This window comes from Mytilus californianus, unplaced genomic scaffold (genome assembly GCF_021869535.1).
Source record: "Mytilus californianus isolate M0D057914Y unplaced genomic scaffold, xbMytCali1.0.p SCAF_25, whole genome shotgun sequence".
Taxonomy (NCBI): domain Eukaryota; kingdom Metazoa; phylum Mollusca; class Bivalvia; order Mytilida; family Mytilidae; genus Mytilus; species Mytilus californianus.
Genome location: NW_026262674.1, coordinates 4,954,169 through 4,974,936, shown reverse-complemented (window position 1 = coordinate 4,974,936; position 20,768 = coordinate 4,954,169). Strand labels below are relative to the sequence as shown.

Genomic DNA, 20,768 nt, shown 5'->3' with positions numbered 1-20,768 from the left:
AAACATATGTTATTACAGATTTATAAAATTTAAGGAATAAAAAGTAGACAACTTATGAAAGTATCTGTAATAACCCTATAGAGTTATATCCCTGACTGTTAACCTTGATCACTGATCCATTAAATGAGGTCGAGGTCAGGTGAACTCTGTCTGACGGACATGTAGATGTTGCAAGGAACCCATATACCAGATATAGTTATCCTATTACTCATATCTGTGAGAAATTCACATGACAAAAAGCAGTCACTGAACCATGAAAATGAGGTCAAGGACAATGGACATATGATTGATGGAAACTTCGTAACATAAGGTATCTGCATACAAGATATGAAGCATCAACATGATCCAGGTCTTCTATTCTGAAATATAAAGCTTTATACAAATAGTTTACTCCACTGTTGCCGGATAGTAATATCTATGTCTCGCATACTGCTACTTTCTTCGCAGGCGAGACAAAAATCAGTTGCTAATTGGTACAAAGCACAAACAAACAACTTACATAAAGACAAAAGAAACAAAGTTCAAATTTAACAGATAAGACCACTCACAGTTACTGATAGCTTGTTTAAAGCCAATTTATAAATAAATCCTGTTCTCCAACTTACGTTCTGTAGTCATGGTAGTCATTGTGGTTAATTATAACTAAAACATACATACAACATGCAGAATTCTATTTAATCAAAGTGGATTTCAACATTTTTAGGTGAAGTTGTGTTCTTATCTAAGTTTGTGTCTCTAGTAAGGTCTTTAGTTGTATCTGAAATAACATTTAGTTGATCAGAGGACTTTATTGCATCACCAGTACTAATATCTGTGCTGGCTTTTTCTGTATTGATTTTACAGTCAGCCATATTAGAATTTTCAGAAAGGGGATTAGAATCCTCTATATCGGATTTTTCTGAACAGTTTTTAGAATCAGTTTCTATCTCCACCATTGAATTATCAGAGCTATTTACAATATCACAACTGCTTGGTATGGCATTACTATTTATTTGTTCGCCATCACAACTATCTGAAGCAATTTTCTGAAGCTTTTCACTAACTTTTTCCATATCAGTTTTACTATCACACAACTTTTTAGAATTTTCGGGCAGTTCGTTATTTTTATTTTCTGTATCACCAGCAGAATAATCAATGATTTTTTTTTTATTATCTTCATTATGCATTTCAAAATTGTATTTTTCGTCCGACTCGTCACTTTCCGTCATTTCATCTGTACTATCCTCGTAACTCTCTTCTTCCAAGGCTAAATTCTCTAACCTAGAACTTGTTTCATCAACCCAATGCTGTATTCTTTCTTCATCAACAACTTTCCCTCGTTGTAACGTATTACTCGGACTTTCGGTACTTTTTGGTGTGCCATGTTTCGACCGGTCGCCAAAATCTGCCAGAATGGTTGAGCTACCGTCACCTAACGTTCTGGAGGAATGAGTAGACATTGCCTCACAATTTTCCAACGTGCGTCCCGAATGTTGTGAGAGGATTTCAGTGTTGAGATCATGTGGACCGCTGTGTATAGAATCAATGTGTGGTAAAGCACTAGCGTCCAGAGACAGATTCTCCTCACTTTTACGCAGACTGTTTTTGTTGATTCTGTCGCCTTCTTCCTCATTGTCAGCCTCATTCCCATCATCGTCGTTATTTTTCGTATTAGAATGAATAATCCTCATCTGTGTCTGGTACCCTGAGGAATCAGTCGGTAATCCTTGTTTGATTAATGCATCATCTTTAACTATTTCATAGCCTTTGCTATCAGTCTCTGGTTCAGAGTGAGGGTAGTTCTCTGAGATAGGTTCAGATAAGATACTACTTGTAAAAGAAAGTACACTTGCTCCCGAGGGTGTGCGTGAGTGGCCCATGTGGGCAAACACATGTGGTATGGTAGGTTGCTGTTTCTTCATTGGATATTCTTTGATTTCTATCTCAATGGCAGCCACCATTTCCCCGTAAGATTCCCTTGCTTTGGCCGTCAGATCTATAAGCTGTTTAAAGTTCTCCTGGAAATATAAAAAAGTTTATCTTAAACTACCTACTATTTCTTTATCATCACTTTCTAATTACAAACATAATTTAAAACAAGCATTCTGAGAGTATTGCATGGCAATACATAGTCCCCTACCGGTTAAAAATTCATTGTACTGGAACAAAATTATAACTTGATCTATAACTTGTCATGGTGTAAACTATATACCAAATATCAAGTCAATATTTTCAAGCCTGACGAAAAAAGTGTGGAAATCTGATTATTTAAGTGAATTTTCCAAGGACCATAACTCTGCACAAAATCATCAGACGGGAACAAAATTCGAACTTGATCTGTAACCTGTCATGATAAAACAATACACCAAATATCAAATCAATATCTTCAAGCATGAAGAAAAAAAGTGTGGAAAACTGATTTGCCGGACTGACGGATATGGACAGACGGACAGACAGACTTCGTCGGTAGGGGACTAATAAATGGGGAATGTGTCCATGGGACAGATAATGCCCCTGCTTGCATATCATATAAAGTTATAAAGGGACATAACTGAAGAATGGTAAAAGTGACTCTGCCCAAATTTGTACTTGATCTGAGTTTTATGTAATAAGTATTGTGTATAAGTTTCATAACATTTGGTTGAGGTGAACTTAAGTTAGAGAACGGAAATGAAAAATTCAGCAATTTTTTCCTTCGTAAAGGGGCATAACTCTAGAACAGTAAAAGTGACACAACCAAAATTCAAACTTGATCTGTATTTTGGGGTAATAAGCATTGTGTATAAGTTTCATAACATTTGGTTGAGGCAAACTAAAGTAAGAGAACGGAAACGAAAAATTCAGCAATTTTCCCATTTGTGAAGGGGCATAACTCTAGAGCGGTTAAAGTGATGCCACCAATATTCAAAGTTGATCTGTGTTTTGTGGTAATAAGCATTTTGAATAAGTTTCATAACATTTGGTTGAGGCAAACTAAAGTTAGAGAACGGAAACCAACTTTGGTACGGACGGATGGACATACGGACGTACGTACAGATGGACAAGGGTAAAACTTAATGCCCCCTCGGCTACGGCGGGGGCATAAAAAAGTAATAATCTATCAAAACAGTATAATTGGTAAAGGAGTAGAGCCAGGAACACAATAAAGGTGTTTTTTTATAAATTTAATTATTAAAGTAAATCTAATCGGTTTGTATTTCTAAATGTATTATATTTAGCAAAACAACTCCTTTTCTTTTATAGAACATGAGATTTATCAAACTTTCCAGAGAAAAATCTAATTTTATATCAATATTTTGATAAAACTTCTTGTTTACATTATTAATTCCCAAAAGTAAAGAAAACCAAAAATAGATATCATTACTAGTGTGATTCAACTGGTATCAGTTGAGCTGAAATTATTACTTGTTGCTTGTATCTTTAACTGTTTTTTTTTTTCTCATGTTTTGCTATTGTGACATAACTGGAATAAGTGCAATTAAAGGATACTGATTACTCATGCTAGAGAACCAAAAAGAGAAAGACAAAAATGACTTCAATCAGAAATGGTGGCAACTGGACTATAGCTACAGTTAAAGGAACAGACATTGATTTAAGACTGGATCAAAGTCCAATGTTTTCAAAAATCCATGTTTTGAGCATAAATATATTTATCCTAGTTTCCTTGTATTGACTGATTACCGGGTAAACATCAATCTGGACATTGCATATACAGGCAAATTTTGCACACATAAATCTCATGTATAAATTAACCTGCAATTCACATCAAATGAGCTTATATGTGAAGCTCACATAAAAATTTTCAAGCAAAATGAGATTCACATGAATCTCACATGAATTTCATGCGAACTTTGCAAAAAATAATTGGTATTTTTCAAGATTTTAATTAAACTTGAAAATTTAGATGTTATTTGAATAACTTTATTTTGAGAATTCATGTGAGTTTCACATATCAGCTTGTTTGAGGTGAAATTCATGTGAAATTCACTCAATTCCAGGTGTAAACATTAGAAAAAATTGCACATATAGTGAAATTTCATACGCTGAAAAAGCAAAATTAAGATCAGTCTAGGTCAATCTAGTGTCGTATAAGTCTAACAGACTACCTATAGAAACAAATAATAGAAAAATGGGTCTGACGACACGAATGCCCTTGCTCAAGCTTTGCAGTGAAAATGGGACGGACAGTAAGATGGAAGACGGACAGTCAAGGGTAATCATTAATGCCCCTTTGCCTACGGCGGGGGCATAAAAATTCATTTTTGAACAAAATTTTTTTTTTATATATTTATTTATATATGACACAACAGGTAGAAAGACAACAAATATTATAATAATCCAGGTGAAATTGTTTTGTATTTTTCTTCTATTTTCAGCCTTTGAGTTATCTCTCTTTTAGCAATGGTCTATTACTATATATACATTGTACTATATAAATGTTTGTATAATCATGATCTACTGGTATGAATGAGGATTGATTTTGTGGTGTTTTCTACTGGCAAATGTTTCATGAATATTCAGGAAATGATAATGTTTAGAAACCTTAAAATTAACTTATTTAATAAACAGTACATGTACTGTAAATGTCAATTCAATTATGTTGTTTAAAAGTTAAAATCACAAGGACAAGAAAATTAAGTATGTTGTCTGACCTTAACATGAGCTCACTCATTAATCATGGACTACCAATTAACATTAAAAAAAATTCAAGCTCTTTGCCTCTAAGTAAACATAATTAAGATCAGCCTTTATCCTCGATGATAATACTTTTCCTAAAAGGCTTTTTACATTGACAAACATTATAACACAGTTGGTCAAAGTATAGAAGTACATGTATATACATCTATGGTCAAAGATATCTGTAAAATCATGTTAAACAATTGGATATAGTAGAAAATGAAATTCATCTATATTAAAGTCTTATGTATATCAACATTTATTGACATATTTCTTGACCCAGGATCATTTTGTATAGACATTTTTTTTTATGAAAACTATTACTTGAAAGTACTTTTATTCATGGGTACCAATTTTCGTGGTTTGAGCAAAAGTTACATGTTTGTGGGTTCTTAAATTCGTTGATTTTTAGTTTTCAGAAGAAAATAAACTGTTATCACAGAGATATGTCTCGCCTTTTTGTAATTTTGATAATGCAAATGTTGAAATTAAAATAGCAATACTTTAACAATTTTGTAAGTTATGCAAATATTCAAAGTCGATGAACCATGACTGAAGGTACATGGTTACACAATCTCCATGGAAATGATATATGCCAATGCCAATACAACTGCATACCAAATACCATTGACTTGCGTAAGTCGTTCCCTTTAAACAAACCTAAACACAAACATTAACTTGTAAACTATGTAAAAGTTTCAGTCAATGAACCATGATGAGGGGGTGAGGCTATATAATCTCCATAGAAACGATACTTTAATATGCCAATAAATTTGCATACCAAATATCATTGACTTAACATTAGCAGTTCATCTTAAACTGATCTAATCAGAAACTAATACATGTATACTAAGCAAAAGTTTCAAAGTCAATAGACCATGACTGAGGGGGCAGGGCCAAATATTCGCCATGAAAATGAGATGTGCTAATGCTTATACAACTGCATACCAAATATCATTGACCTACCACTAGTGGTTCCCCATAAACTGACCTAATCACAAACTAAAAAATGTAAACTAAACAAGTTTCAAAATGAATAGACCATGACTGAGGGCCGGCAGGGCCAAATTATCTCCATGGAAATGAGATGTGCCAAAGCTAATACAAATGCATACCAATACCAAATATGATTGACCTACCACTTGTGGTTCACTATAAACTAGACCTAATCACAAGCTAATACATTGTTGACGCCGCCGACACCGGAAACAGCATACCTATGTCTCGCTTTTTGACTCCGTCAAGGTGAGACAAAAATGAGAGAAGAATTTGAAGCCATCAGAAACGATGATTCTTAAAAAAAAATTACATGTTTACAAATCATCTTGAATGAAGGAAATTACAAAGTAAACATTTTATTGTTGCACACTTGTAATCAGAAGTTATGACACTAATTAACCCAAGATTGAATGATCAACAGTATAACGATCATCAAAGGCGTTAACTGCATTGGCCATAAACATGTCACTTAAAGAAAACAGATACATAAAAAATGTTACAAATGTACTTTGAATTGTAGAATAATTCAATTAATATTTATGAAATAAAAAAGTAAGCCCTATAAGACAATGTAAGATATTATTATTATTTTGTTTCGTATGAAAATTTTGATAGATAAAAAGAATACTTCACTATCACATATCAATGATATCATTATCGGAAGTCGGAATTTTCTTTGATCAAAAATAATTTTTCATCAGAATTAAAAGGTTAATGGTCGAACAGTTTATGATTTTTAATGATTATATGGGTAAAATCATGTCTGAAATTGTATATATATATATTTCATAGTGTGTTTGCTGATAATCGATGTATTCTCTAGATCAAATGGTGTATTCATGTCGTCAAACCTACACGAATAAAAGTACTTTCACAGTAGTGAACCTTTAGATGACTAATTTTGGGGGGTTGCTATTTCATTGGAATATACTCAACATATTCTTTTTATATTCATAATTATATTTTAATGAAAAAAAAAATAACAAAATCTTAATTGAGCCAGGCTATTAGCTAAATTTCTCAAGATTTAAAACCAATCTCTTATTCCCATCAGAACCACAAAATTGATAGAGCTTTGTAGTAAATTATCTTCTTAGAACCCAAGTTATTATTTACCTCTGAGCCACTATAGTTGAATATTCCTACAACACTAACAGGAACCATTTTAGCACAGGCACGACCAAGAGCTCTTCTTCCTAAGGCAAATACAAACGGCACATTCTGTTCATTACATAAAGTCAAGATGTTGTTCAAAGCATCGTCTAGTCCTCCTGAAAACAACAAGCATTCTGTGAGTGTTGCATGGCAATACATAGTCCCCTACTGGTTAAAAATTAATTGTAATGGAACGAAATTCTAACTTGATCTATAACTTGTTATGATGTAAACTACATTAAATAACAAACAAACCTACCACTAAATTCTTCAAACAATTTACTAAAGAAAAGGGAAAAAATCCAAAATGTCATTTACCATTTATACAATGTCTTTTAAAAATCTATTAAAAAATGAGTTATTTCCCTTTGAACAGAAATCTAGTAATTATAAGTATTCCATCAAAAATTTAATTCTAGGGAAAGAGCTTTAACTGAACAAGGAGAAAAGCTAAAATCGTGAAAATTGAACTTGACTTGTAACTTGTCATGATAAAACAATACACCAAATATCAAATCAATATCGTTAAGCATGAAGAAAAAAAGTCTGGAAAACTGATTTGCCGGACTGATGGATGGACAGACAGACAGACGGACAGAGTGGACGGTAGGGGACTAATAAAAATTAATACTAAAAATAATCAGAAATCATCTTATAACAAGCATTCTGACCATTCTACCGGGTAAAAATTCGTTTTACTGGAACAAAATGCTAACTTGTTCTATAACTTGTCATGGTGTAAACAAAAAGTAAATATCATGTCAATATCTTCAAGCATGACAGACGGACAGAGTGCAAACCTAAACTCCCCTTCGACTTTGTCGGTAGGGGACTAAAAATAAGGAGATGTGGTATGATTGCCAAGGAGACAACTATCCACCAAAGTTCATATGAGGTGGATGTAAGCAATTATAGGCAAACATAGGGCCTTCAACAATGAGAAAACCCATATCTTATAGTCAGCTATATAAGGCCCGGACATGAAAAATTAGAAAAAAATCAAACGAGAAAATTAACGGCCTAATATACATGATATTAAACAAAACAATTTACGAAAAAACAAATATGATAGAAATGATCCAATGACAACCACTGAACTACAGGCTCCTGATTTGAAACAGGCACACATAAAATGTGGCGTCGTCAAATATGTTTTCAGGTGCCAACCCTCTGGTGCAGGGTCAACGAACACTGAACATATGGTTTATATAGATATAAGAAGATGTGGTATGAGTGCCAATGAGACAACTCTCCATCCAAGTCAAAATTTATAAAAGTAAACCATTATAGGTCAAAGTACAGTCTTCAACACGGAGCCTTGGCTCACACTAAACAGCAAGCTATAAAGGGCCCCAAAATGACTAGTGTAAAACCATTCAAACGGGAACCCAACGGTCTAATCTATATAAAAAACGAGAAACGAGAACCACATCAACAAACCACAACTAGTATTTGACATGCTTATATTTCAAACTATATTATATTCCATATTTGAGTTGTTTTCTTTTTTATCATCTATATCGTAAATGTTTAATGTGCTAATCCTGCACATAAAGGATCCTCTATTGGAAATAAAATATATCTTATCTTAAAATTATTCTTATATAATCATAATTTTCTTTTATTATACATAGATATAAGAAGATGTGGTATGAGTGCCAATGAGACAACTCTCCATCCAATAGATATAAGAAGATGTGGTATGAGTGCCAATGAGACAACTCTCCATCCAATAGATATAAGAAGATGTGGTATGCTCTCCATCCAATAGATATAAGAAGATGTGGTATGAGTGCCAATGAGACAACTCTCCATCCAAATGTTTGTTAAACTATTAGATTGTCACAAATCAGTTGTCAATTAAGGTTTGAATTTGAATAATCAGAATATAAAGTTCATATATACAAGTCTAAATTGAAAACAACGTTCAAACCTATGATTGCGTTGGATAAAAATCGCAATTTTTATACGTGTGCATGCAAAACAAATTTCTTGTTAGAGGGGTCTAAATACAGCACAAACAACATTTTCCAAAAGACCAAAAAAATTATTCATATATAAACATATATATATTAACAAGTCTAAATTAAAAACAATGTTCAAACCTATGATTGCGTTGAATAAAAACCGCAATTTTTATACGTGTGCATGCAAAACAAATTTCTTGGTAGAGGGGTCTAAATACAGCACAAACAACATTTTCCAAAAGACCAAAAAAGTGAAAAAGTATATTTTAACAAAATGCATTTGACTAACAGGTCGAACAACAAATGTTCTTAAACCCTGCTGACTGCCATACATAGTGGAAAATAAAAAAAATACCGAACTCCAAGGAAAATTAAAAATGGAAAGTCCTTTATCAAATTGCAAAATCAAAAGTTCAAACATATCAAATAGAAAACAACTGTCATATTGTTGGTTTTATAGCTAAACCTCTCACTTGTATGACAGGTGTATATATATATGGTGGCTTAGATATTCACATAATTACAAGGAAATATCATTCAAACAATGTAATCAATATTTCAGAATTTATTAGACATCTCCAATATACCTAAAGTTAAAAGGTTCACTAATGAAAAAACATTTATATACATGTAGTTCAGTAATTACATCTTAGATGTTTATAGACTTAGGATGAAATGTATAACCAGTATAAATTGATTGATTGATGAATGGTGATTGCTTTATGCCCCATCAGCAGTAACATAACCAGTATAAAGGTATAAATGTTATCATTTTATGGTTCTATTCTGGAGTTGTATACAATATGTTTTATAATAAACATCATACACCTATAAAAATGAACAATTTATTGTTGCATTGTGTCATGCAGCCTATCTTCAATTACCCGGTATATTCTTTAAATTTCATAAGCAGCTCCAGTTATGGTTACAGATCTATTGTCTCTTCAGAATATTTTTTTTCATATTAGACTAGAAATTAATGCCTCATATCATAAGAGTGCACATGCTAAAATGTCTTGCCTGCTTTACTGACCATTGATTTTATGCTGATAGTCCTAAATATAAAGTTTTACTACAAGTCTCTCATATTAACTTAACACGATCCAATGAGGTCAAAGTCAGATAAACCAAGCCAGAAATACATGTACACCTTACAATCATTCCGTACACTGAATATAGTTGATCTATTGCTTATAGTATACAGGAAACAGACCCGACCATGAAAACTTAATATTGACCAATGAACCATGAAAATGAGGTCAAAGGTCAGATGAACCCTGCCAGGCAGAAATTTACACCTTATAATCATTCCAAGCATTAAATTTACTTGACCTATTGCATATTGTATCTAAGAAACAAACTTAACCAAGAAAATGTAACATTGACCTATGAACGCTGAAAATGAGGTCAAGGTCAAATGATACCTTCCAGACAGACATATACACCTTACAATCATTCCATACACCAAATATAGTTGACCTTTTGCTCATAGTTTAAGAAAAACAGACCAAAACACAAAAAACTTAACATAGAGCAATGGACCGTGAAAATAAGTTCAAGGTCAAATGAAACCTACCAGACTGACATGTACATCGTAAAATATTTCCATACATCAAATATAATTGACTAATTGCATACAGTACTAGAAAAATAGACCAAAACACAAAAACTTAACTTTAACGGTTTAACCACTGAACCATGAAAAGGTCAAGGTCAGATGACACCTGCCAGTTGGACCATGTACACCTTACAATCATTCCACACACCAAATATAGTAGACCTATTGTTTATAGTATCTGAGATCTGGACTTGACCATCAAAACTTAACCTTGTTCACTGATCCATGAAATGAGGTCGAGGTCAAGTGAAAACTGTCTAACAGGCATGAGGACCTTGCAAGGTAAACACACACCAAATATAGTTATTCTATTACTCACAATAAGAGAGAAATTAACATTACAAAAAAATCTTCACTTTTTTTTCAAGTTAAGTCAATGAACCATGAAAATGAGATAAGGACAATGGACATTTGACAGACAGAAACTTCATAATATATTAGCATTGTTATACAAAGTATGAAGCATCCAATTCTTCTACCCTCTGACATATGAAGCTTTCAAGTAGTTAGTTAACATCCTCACTATCCCTATGTCTCGACAAAAGTCGCAGGCTCGACAAAAACTATCAGGATCAACACTTGTGTTATATATATGTACCTCATGTGTTTTGGCTTTTGGTTTATAACTGGCAAATTTTGGCCAATCAGGTAAACACTATCCATATTGAATAACATTTTTTATTAATTTATAAAATTTATAATATATATATATATATATATAAACAAGTCTAAATTGAAAACAACGTTCAAACCTATGATTGCGTTGGATAAATACCTCAATTTTTATACGTGTGCATGCAAAACAAATTTCTTGGTAGAGGGGTCCAAATACAGCACAAACAACATTTTCCAAAAGACCAAATGAGGGAAAAAGTATATTTTAACAAAACGCATTTGACTAGCAGGTCGAACAACTGATGTTCTTAAACCCTGCTGACTGCCATTGACGAAAACAATAAACTTGCAGAAAAGATGGTATACCGCAAACAGGGGGTGCACAAATTTGTACACCATATCCAGATTTCGACAATTAATGTGTCTTCAGTGATGTTAGGAATCGAAACGGTTATTGGAAGGCCATATGATTTACCTCAATTTAGGATAGACTCTTGAATTTTGAAAGAGTCAAAATAGGATGAACGGATCATATAATACATGTAATATATATTTATATATACAAAAAAACACAAAGCTATAACCATAGTTTTACTGGCTAAGAAAATGAATAATAATAATATATATATAAACCCTCAACCTCATCTTAAGGATGTTTGCTACTCTGTTTCAAAATAACAAGCTTTTTAAAAGACTGTTATAAATTGAAAGTATATGGGTAAAGGAACTAAAAAAGCAGAAAAAAATAAAGGGTCTTTGGCTTGTTTTTGAGATATAAGCGATTGAAAATTTGGCGGGAAATGATTCTCTCTAGACTTTTCATACATTTAACATTGGCACCTTTTTTCTTTCAAAAACTATGAAAAAATAACAAGGATTTAATAAGATTTTCAAATATGGCTTTTTAAACTATATGTTATAAAATAATGAAAAGAAAATTAGGGGTTAGCGGGCAAAATATTCATTAACACTACATCAATAAAACCAGAGGATTCTGAATATCTGACAAAAATTCAGAAACAAGAGTAGCGAACATCCTGTTGTATTATCCATTTTAATTTATGCCTTTTTTAAAGTACTTATTTTAGGCTTTTATTTATGTGTATTTGTCACAGTTTGAATTTAATATACATAATGTACATTTGTATATTAATAACATAAACAGACACACACAATTATTCTCTCAAATACTAAACCTTAAATAGTACAGTTTTTGTGTTTTGGTCTGTTTTTCTTAAGTTATAAGCAATAGGTCAACTTTATTTGGTGTATGGAATGATTGCACTGATTTTATTTATTGACAAAAACTCATCTCAACATATTATGACTGTGAACATTAAAAAAGGGGGGGTCTGTTTTAGTTTCTTTAAATTGTGGTTATTTACCAAGCCACAATAATATAATCAAGATAATTAGGATGCTATTATTCTCCCTGTAAATTTATAGAACATATCTACACACTTTTAGATTATTTAATAAAACTGTCTGTTAAACAGAACAAATTTATCTGTTTAATTTTCTAAATAACCCTCCCCTTTCCACCTCTCTGAAGTCATTGGTCTGTTAATATTGCATCATTGCATCACTGAGTCATATTTAAAACTTGCTTTCCTTTTTTGATTAATTTTTAATCTTCTGGTTTACATAATCTAAGAATCATCTAATAGCCAGTACACTACATCAATAATATTAAGATGGAATAATCCATGTCCTGTTATTTCAATGGTGATGGAATAATCCATGAACTATTTACAAGTTCACTGATACTTTAATACCGGTATCTATCATCCCCACCACAAATATAGGATGCTCCACTTTAACTTCCCTAATATACCAAATGGTACTGCCCCAAACCATACCACCCCTTGACACTGGTATGATCCATATTAGAACTAAAGCACTAATTGAGTACATACAAACCTGGGCAGTACACATGTCCACACCAGGTACCTATGTACTACAGAAGTTCACTACTCTAGGTGAAAAGTGTTAATTAGCTCTCCACTATGTTACATTCAGACAGTACAAATAATTTTAATAATAGTTTAATAAAAGGCAACTTATTCTGACTTCTAGAAAATTTCAATTAAGACTCATTTCTATCAATCCTCAGGCCAAAGGTCAAATCTACTGACAAAGCAGAAAGATGTAATAATAAGTAGAGGATATCATATAGAAAAAAAAAGGGGGAGGGTAATTTCAAAAAATATATCAAATAGAATAGGGAGAAATCTCAATAAATATGTTACAAGATACAGTAATTAATTTATCCACTTTTTTCTCCCTCATTTTCAATCTGTAGAATAAAATCTTGTATAATCCATAACTTACATTATTTTTTTTTCTTCAAACTTTCAGTAGAAACAATTTTTTTTCAACTATCCTTCTTAGCAGTTTTTTTTTCGCTAGAAGTTTACAATCAATTTATTTAAAAAAAAAAAAAACTCTATGTCCACCCCCCCCAACCACACACGAAGAATGGTCAGTATTTAAGACAGCTAATACGAGCATGCAGTCCCTCAATTTAAAAGTAATTCCCAAATCCAACAAAATACACAAAGGAAAACTTAAAATGTTGGTTATAAACGAAAAAAAAAAGTTTGCTTATTTTTATTTTTAAGTGTGATGTATGACAATATTAGCACTAAGTTAAATCCCTCTCTTATTGTGTCCATGTTATGGTTGATATTTGTATAAATCTCAAATCAGAATGCATTAACACAATGTATTACATAAGGAATATTGAACATGATTAACATATTTATCCTTTTAAATATCTCAACTAGTTTAAGTGGGTCTTATTGGGGTCTAAGCATGATGCTGGATTGGACGATTTTTTGCAAGCGTGACATGTGAATGTCAAATTATTTTGTGTGAAAATGGGAAATGAAGTCTGGCTGGACACGTGAAATAACAAGCGCTTTTATTGCAATGATAAGCGGGATTCTGACAAAACAATAAGCGGGATCTGGGATCAGACCCCCCCCCCCCCCCCCCAATTAGACCCCCGTTTAATGATGATAAAATGTTAATGCTCCTGGTTTCTATCTGATTGTGAAAAGACTGAGAAAATAGTAATTGAAGTCAAATTGAGAAAAGTCACTTTCTTTACTGAGTATAGATTTTAAAAAAATCTTTGTACAATGAAATTGTTTAAAAATTTAGAAGATGTGGTATAATTACCAATTAGATGAATATTTACCAGAGACCAAATGATGACATAGATGTGGTATGATTGCCAATGAGATGAATATCTACCAGAGACCAAATAATGACATAGTTGTGGTATGATTGCCAATGAGATGAAGTCTACCAGAGACCAAATGATGACATAGATGTGGTATAATTACCAATGAGATGAAGTCTACCAGAGACCAAATGATGACATAGATGTGGTATAATTACCAATGAGATGAAGTCTACCGGAGACCAAATGATGACATAGATGTGGTATAATTACCAATGAGATGAAGTCTACCATGTGGTATGATTGCCAATGAGATGAATATCTACCAGAGACCAAATGATGACATAGATGTGGTATGATTGCCAATGAGATGAATATCTACCAGAGACCAAATGATGACATAGATGTGGTATGATTGCCAATGAGATGAATATCTACCAGAGACCAAATGATGGCGTAGATGTGGTATGATTGCCAATGAGATGAATATCTACCAGAGACCAAATGATGACATAGTTGTGGTATGATTGCCAATGAGATGAATATCTACCAGAGACCAAATGATGACATAGATGTGGTATGATTGCCAATGAGATGAATATCTACCAGAGACCAAATGATGGCGTAGATGTGGTATGATTGCCAATGAGATGAATATCTACCAGAGACCAAATGATGACATAGTTGTGGTATGATTGCCAATGAGATGAATATCTACCAGAGACCAAATGATGGTGTAGATGTGGTATGATTGCCAATGAGATGAATATCTACCAGAGACCAAATGATGACATAGATGTGGTATGATTGCCAATGAGATGAATATCTACCAGAGACCAAATGATGGCGTAGATGTGGTATGATTGCCAATGAGATGAATATCTACCAGAGACCAAATGATGACATAGTTGTGGTATGATTACCAATGAGATGAATATCTACCAGAGACCAAATGATGAGGTAGATGTGGTATGATTACCAATGAGATGAATATCTACCAGAGACCAAATGATGAGGTAGATGTGGTATGATTACCAATGAGATAAATATCTACCAGAGACCAAATGATGAGGTAGATGTGGTATGATTACCAATGAGATGAATATCTACCAGAGACCAAATGATGGCGTAGATGTGGTATAATTGCCAATGAGATGAATATCTACCAGAGACCAAATGATGGCGTAGATGTGGTATGATTGCCAATGAGATGAATATCTACCAGAGACCAAATGGTGACGTAGATGTGGTATGATTGCCAATGAGATGAATATCTACCAGAGACCAAATGATGACATAGATGTGGTATGATTGCCAATGAGATGAATATCTACCAGAGACCAAATGATGACATAGATGTGGTATGATTGCCTATGAGATAAATATCTACCAGAGACCAAATGATGAGGTAGATGTGGTTGATACAGGAGTTGGACAAATTATTTAAGATGTTTTTCTCAAGTTATCTTAAGTTTTTTCTTAGGTCTATCACTAAATTATTAAGTTAAATAATGTAACTAAAAACTGACCAGGGCAGCAACTGGTTAGGGGTGTTTTATAATTCTATACATATTATCATCTGGATAACAAAGGGTTTAAAGGTTGTCTAGTGTTTATCATTTGTATTTGAAATGGTTATTGACCTTTAAATATACCTCAGGACCCTCTGTTAACAACTTTGTCGGTAGGGGACTTATAATTTGCCACATACTGAGTTAAAGAAACATAGGTTTGAACAATGAGGCTCTCTATGAATAGAACTTACTTTTTGGAACGATGAAGCTCCAGGAGCAAATCCAAGAATTTTGAAAAAGGAATAGAGGCAGGGGGGATGTGTGGGTGTGTACATAATTCTGAAAATGTGAGAGATACTCTTTTGGACTAATTTATGCTAAAATAAATGGGGAATGTGTCCATGTGACACAGATGATGCCCCCACTTGCATATAACATTAAAAAGGGACATTACTCAAGAACTGTAAAAGTGACGCTACCCGAATTTGTACTTGATCTGAGTTTTGTGGTAATAAGCATTGTGTATACGTTTCATAACATTTAATTGAGGCAAACTAAAGTTAGAGAACGAAACCAATTTTGGGGCGTACGGACAGACAAGGGTAAAACTTAATGCCCCCTCCACTACGCAAGGACATAAAAAGGTCATAGAAATCATGAAAAACATGAGATTTTTAATTTTTATTCGCAATTGAAGAGATAAGCCGTCTAGGCCCTATACTAGATCAACCACTGGGCTCTACATGAATAAAGCTTCTTTGGTATGAGGCTCTTTATGTGAATAGAACTTCCTTTGTTTGAATAAGAAAAGAATCCTTTAGTAACTGCATAGCTTTTCTTTTCTAAGTTTTGTAGTAACTTCTTGTTCTTTCAAAGATTTATTGGTATGCTTTAACATGTGATTTACTTCATTGATAATGTAAATTCATAGACAAATTTTAAGCTTTTCTGAAGAATAGCAACTAACAGCTCAAAAGGCAAAATTTTCAATTTAAAGAGGCACCCAAGAGCCAGAACCGCTAACCTGGTAAAAAATATGCCATTTTGACATTTATTTCTTTTCCTTACTTGCAATTAGTTATGTTGGCTTATGTTATCTATTGATTTTATTTTACTGTTACTGTTTTTTTTTTTGGGACTTTTTAAAGTTTTTCTCTAACTCCTCTATTTTTTGACAAAAGTGCAAAAAATGGATAAAAATCTTCATTCAGGAAAATAATTTCTAAAAGGAGTATCAGAGTCCGTTGATAATTTTGGCAATTATAACTGATTAGTGGATCTTCTTGTTTTTTGTTTTTGTTTTAGTTTGTTGTTAAATGTTTTTGCTTGTTTACTGTTTCTCGTTATTTGTTATAGCTTGTGTGCAAAGCTGTAAAAAAATGCCTTTCAAGGGCAATAACTTCTATAAAGGTGTCAATCAACAATTTCAACCATTTGACTTATTTGTAGATCTTATTGTTTTAGTCATTTTTACTGTTAAAAAATTTCTCTCTGTCTGTTTTAGTTTTCCAGATAATAACCAAAAACTGAAATTTGCACAAAAAGACATTTCAGGGGCAATAACTCCAAAATGGGTTGTCCAATTTTTCTTCAACTTCCTCAGGAGAAAGTCCTTAACCTGTTGATCAATTCTACTTGCTTTATATGACTCTAACTGCTTAAATTTTTGAGATATAATCCAAAAATTGCATTTGACCCCAAAGTTCTTTTTTTGGTAACAGTGGCCATGTTTATTGATGGATCAAATCCCTGGTTACAAATTTGAACAAAATACCCTAAGGAACGTTTAGGTAAAGTTTAGTAACATTTGGCCCAGAGTTTCAGAGGAGAAGTTTTTTTTTAAAGTTTACGACGATGGACAGACAGACAGAAGAAGACGACAAGTGATTGCAAAAGCTCGGTTGAATGAAAAATTACTTTATCTAACTGAAGTCCTATTTGACTTGATTTTAAGCTATAAATAATAGTTTCACAGAATTAAAAGGTTAAAAACTCTGGACTTGCACACTTTTGATCTTTCTGTGACCTTTTCAACAGAAAATGTGAATTTAAATCAATAAATAAATTTGCTTTACTTTCATTTGATATTCATATTTCAAATACAAGCTGTTAATAAAATGCTCCGCTGGGAGCAGCTTGATACGTCCGCAGAGGTCGAACCCTGAACAGTTGGGGCAAGTATGGACACAACATTCAAGCTTGATACAGCACTGAATTTGGATTGTGATTAAATATTTGACACAACACAGGTTTCTGACACAGGATGAATGTGGTCTAAGAACTTAAAAAAATTTTAATTTACCTATTCAAACCATATCATTATTATTTGCTTTATATATAAATCAGAAATAACCAATTTAAAATGGAAAATTTTAAAGAAAAAAAAATCCCCCCCCCAAATTTTTTGAACCCCCTTGTGATTCATCACCCCCAAACTCAATCCCAGCCTTCCCTTTGTGGTTACTGGTATGGTACCTGCAGTACAATTTCAGAGAGATCCATACACTTGAACACAAGTTATTGTCTGTAAACTAGAAAAATGCTTGTTTTTTTGGCCCCTTTTTGGCCCCAAATTCCTAAAAGTTTAGGGCAATTACCCCAAACTCAAACCCAGCTTTCCCTTTGTGATATGGAACCTTGTAGTACAATTTCATAAAGATCCATACACTTACACACAAGTTATTGTCCTGAAACTAGAAAAATGCTTGTTTTTTTCCCCTTTTTTGGCCCCTAATTCCTAAAATTTTGAAGCAATTACCCCCAAAATCAATCCCAGCCTTCCCTTTTTGGTATGGTACCTTGCAGTACAATTTAAAAAAGATCCATACACTTGAACACAAGTTATTGTCTGGAAACTAGAAAAATGCTTATTTTTGGCCCCTTATTCCTAAACGTTTTGGGCAATTACCCCCAAACTCAATTCCAGTTTTCCCTTCGTGATATGGAACCTTGTAGTACAATTTCAGAAAGATCCATACACTTACACACAAGTTATTGTCATGAAACTTCGTACGACGACGACGCCAACGTCATACCAATACAGACCGCAAAATTTTTTTGTGGTTGTATAAAAATTGCTTTTTACCTTGGATATTCTTATTTTTCACTATAAAATGCATTACATATAAAATATAAAGTAAAATATATATAAATAAAAAAATGTTGAAATATAATATAAAAAAGTTTTTATTAAAGTTAATGATAAAAATAAACCCACAGCTTTCCCTCATTGTTAAAATATAGATTATTCCAACTGTCCTAGATATAAGATGAAAATTAACTGCCATTTCCTGTTTCTATTATAGGACATTGTATTGTTTCCTGGAAAATGTGAAATGAGCTTTCATTAAGTTTTCCTGGTAAATGTTAAATGAGCTTTCATTTAATCAATAAACTATCACAACTTAATTAACTGTATGGAGTAGGAAGGTGAACACTGACTGCAGTGCAATAATCATTTTTCAAAAAATAAAAATAAAAAAATAAATAAATGAATCATTGATTTATTTGTTTAAAGTTGTTTGAAAAACATTTTTCTAATAACATGTCATATGAATAATTTACTAAACCTTTCATTGATTTATGAAGGAGTCTTAATTATACAAAACTAATAAATCATGAAATTGAATATATAATAGTTCAATTACAGGTACAATTGATTTCTGATTTCATTCACTATCCCTCAATTTAGTAATCAAATAAAATCTTTGAAACCTAAATCATTCCTTCTAAGCACTAAGATCAAGCTGTCTGTCTTTTGTCCTGGTAGGTCTACAAGAATGTTCACTTACAATGGATGCTGGGTAATAGCAGCAATACATGTATTATTGTATGGGTTTTTCTCATTGGTGAAGGCGATACGGTTGCCTTTAATTGCTTACATCCACTTCATTTGAACTTTGGTGGATAGTTGTCTCATTGCCAATCATACCACATCTCCTTATTTCTTATATTATCCCCCTCTCACACTATCAAAAGTGACTGGAAAACATAATCACATCCCCTAATTTACAGTAACTGGACATAAAACAAGAGGCACCAAGGAATTCTTCTTCAGCTCATTTTTGCTTTACAATTTGCCCTCTCTCTATAACCACTTTCGAAATAAATGCAAAAATTGTAAAAAAAAAAGATAAAAGTCATCATTTAACGGCAGTAATTCTGATAAGTTGTCTGACAATGTTGGTCAAAATGAGCAGTATGTAGATATTCGGAACATTTATGATTTGCTCTTTCTATAAATGTTCAGAATTGAAAATTGTTACATCAAACTTAACCTCGATTTGGTCATCAGTAACAATATATCAATTAAATTTTAAAAAGCATTTGATTGAACAGTTATCAAGTTATGGCACAAAAAAACAACATAAAACGATTTATCAAGGACCATTAATCTTCAGAAAGATAGTAGTCTGCGACAAATGCATTTTTCCATTTATATTTTTCTCTCTTTCTACTATAATTTCAAAATAAAAACACAAAATCAGTAAACATCATCATTAAAGGGCAATAACTCTTATTAGGAGTCATTATAAGGAGTCAACTGACTATTTTGGCAATGTTGACCTATATTAAGACAATCATCAAGACAATAGCATACTTGATAAGACCGCAGAGGTCGAAACCCTGAACAGTTTGGGCAAGTATGGACACTAAATAATTGACACAGCATAGGTTTCTGACACAGAATGAATGTGGTCAATATCCAAAATCTAAATAAACAGTTAGATTCAGCATATCCAAGTACACCAAGAATTTTTTAAAGGGGTTCGGATGATGACGACTATGCTGACAACGCCAACATAAATGATGCAAAAGTTCAATATTCATTGTCTAAATGGAGAGAAGTAAAATTTGAAATTCTGAACATTTTTGCCCTTCAGAGATTTCTATTTACAAATAGTTTCAATATGTTTGACAAATATCTTATACCAGACAAAGTTGTTTTGTTATAAATTAGGCCGTTAGTTTTCTAGATTGAATTATTTCATACTTCTCATTGTTGAACGCAGTACATTTGCCTATAATTCTCACATCCACTTCATTTGAACTCTGGT

The 20,768-nt window shown here is 32.7% G+C and overlaps 1 protein-coding gene across 2 annotated transcripts in view; it reads right to left on the bottom strand.

The window, feature by feature from the left end:
- The window catches only part of LOC127732560 (selenocysteine insertion sequence-binding protein 2-like), a 57,794-nt gene that overhangs the window by 947 nt on the left and 36,079 nt on the right, over positions 1-20,768 (bottom strand). Inside the window, exons 16-17 of one of the 2 annotated variants that reach the window (XM_052241612.1) lie at positions 6,772-6,926; positions 1,261-1,997 (exon numbers count right to left, since the gene is read on the bottom strand). In XM_052241612.1, the coding sequence (XP_052097572.1) occupies positions 1,261-1,997; positions 6,772-6,926 (892 nt within the window). Of the gene's footprint in view, positions 1-656; positions 1,998-6,771; positions 6,927-20,768 lie in introns of those variants that run through there. The other variant, XM_052241611.1, reaches the window with a different exon arrangement.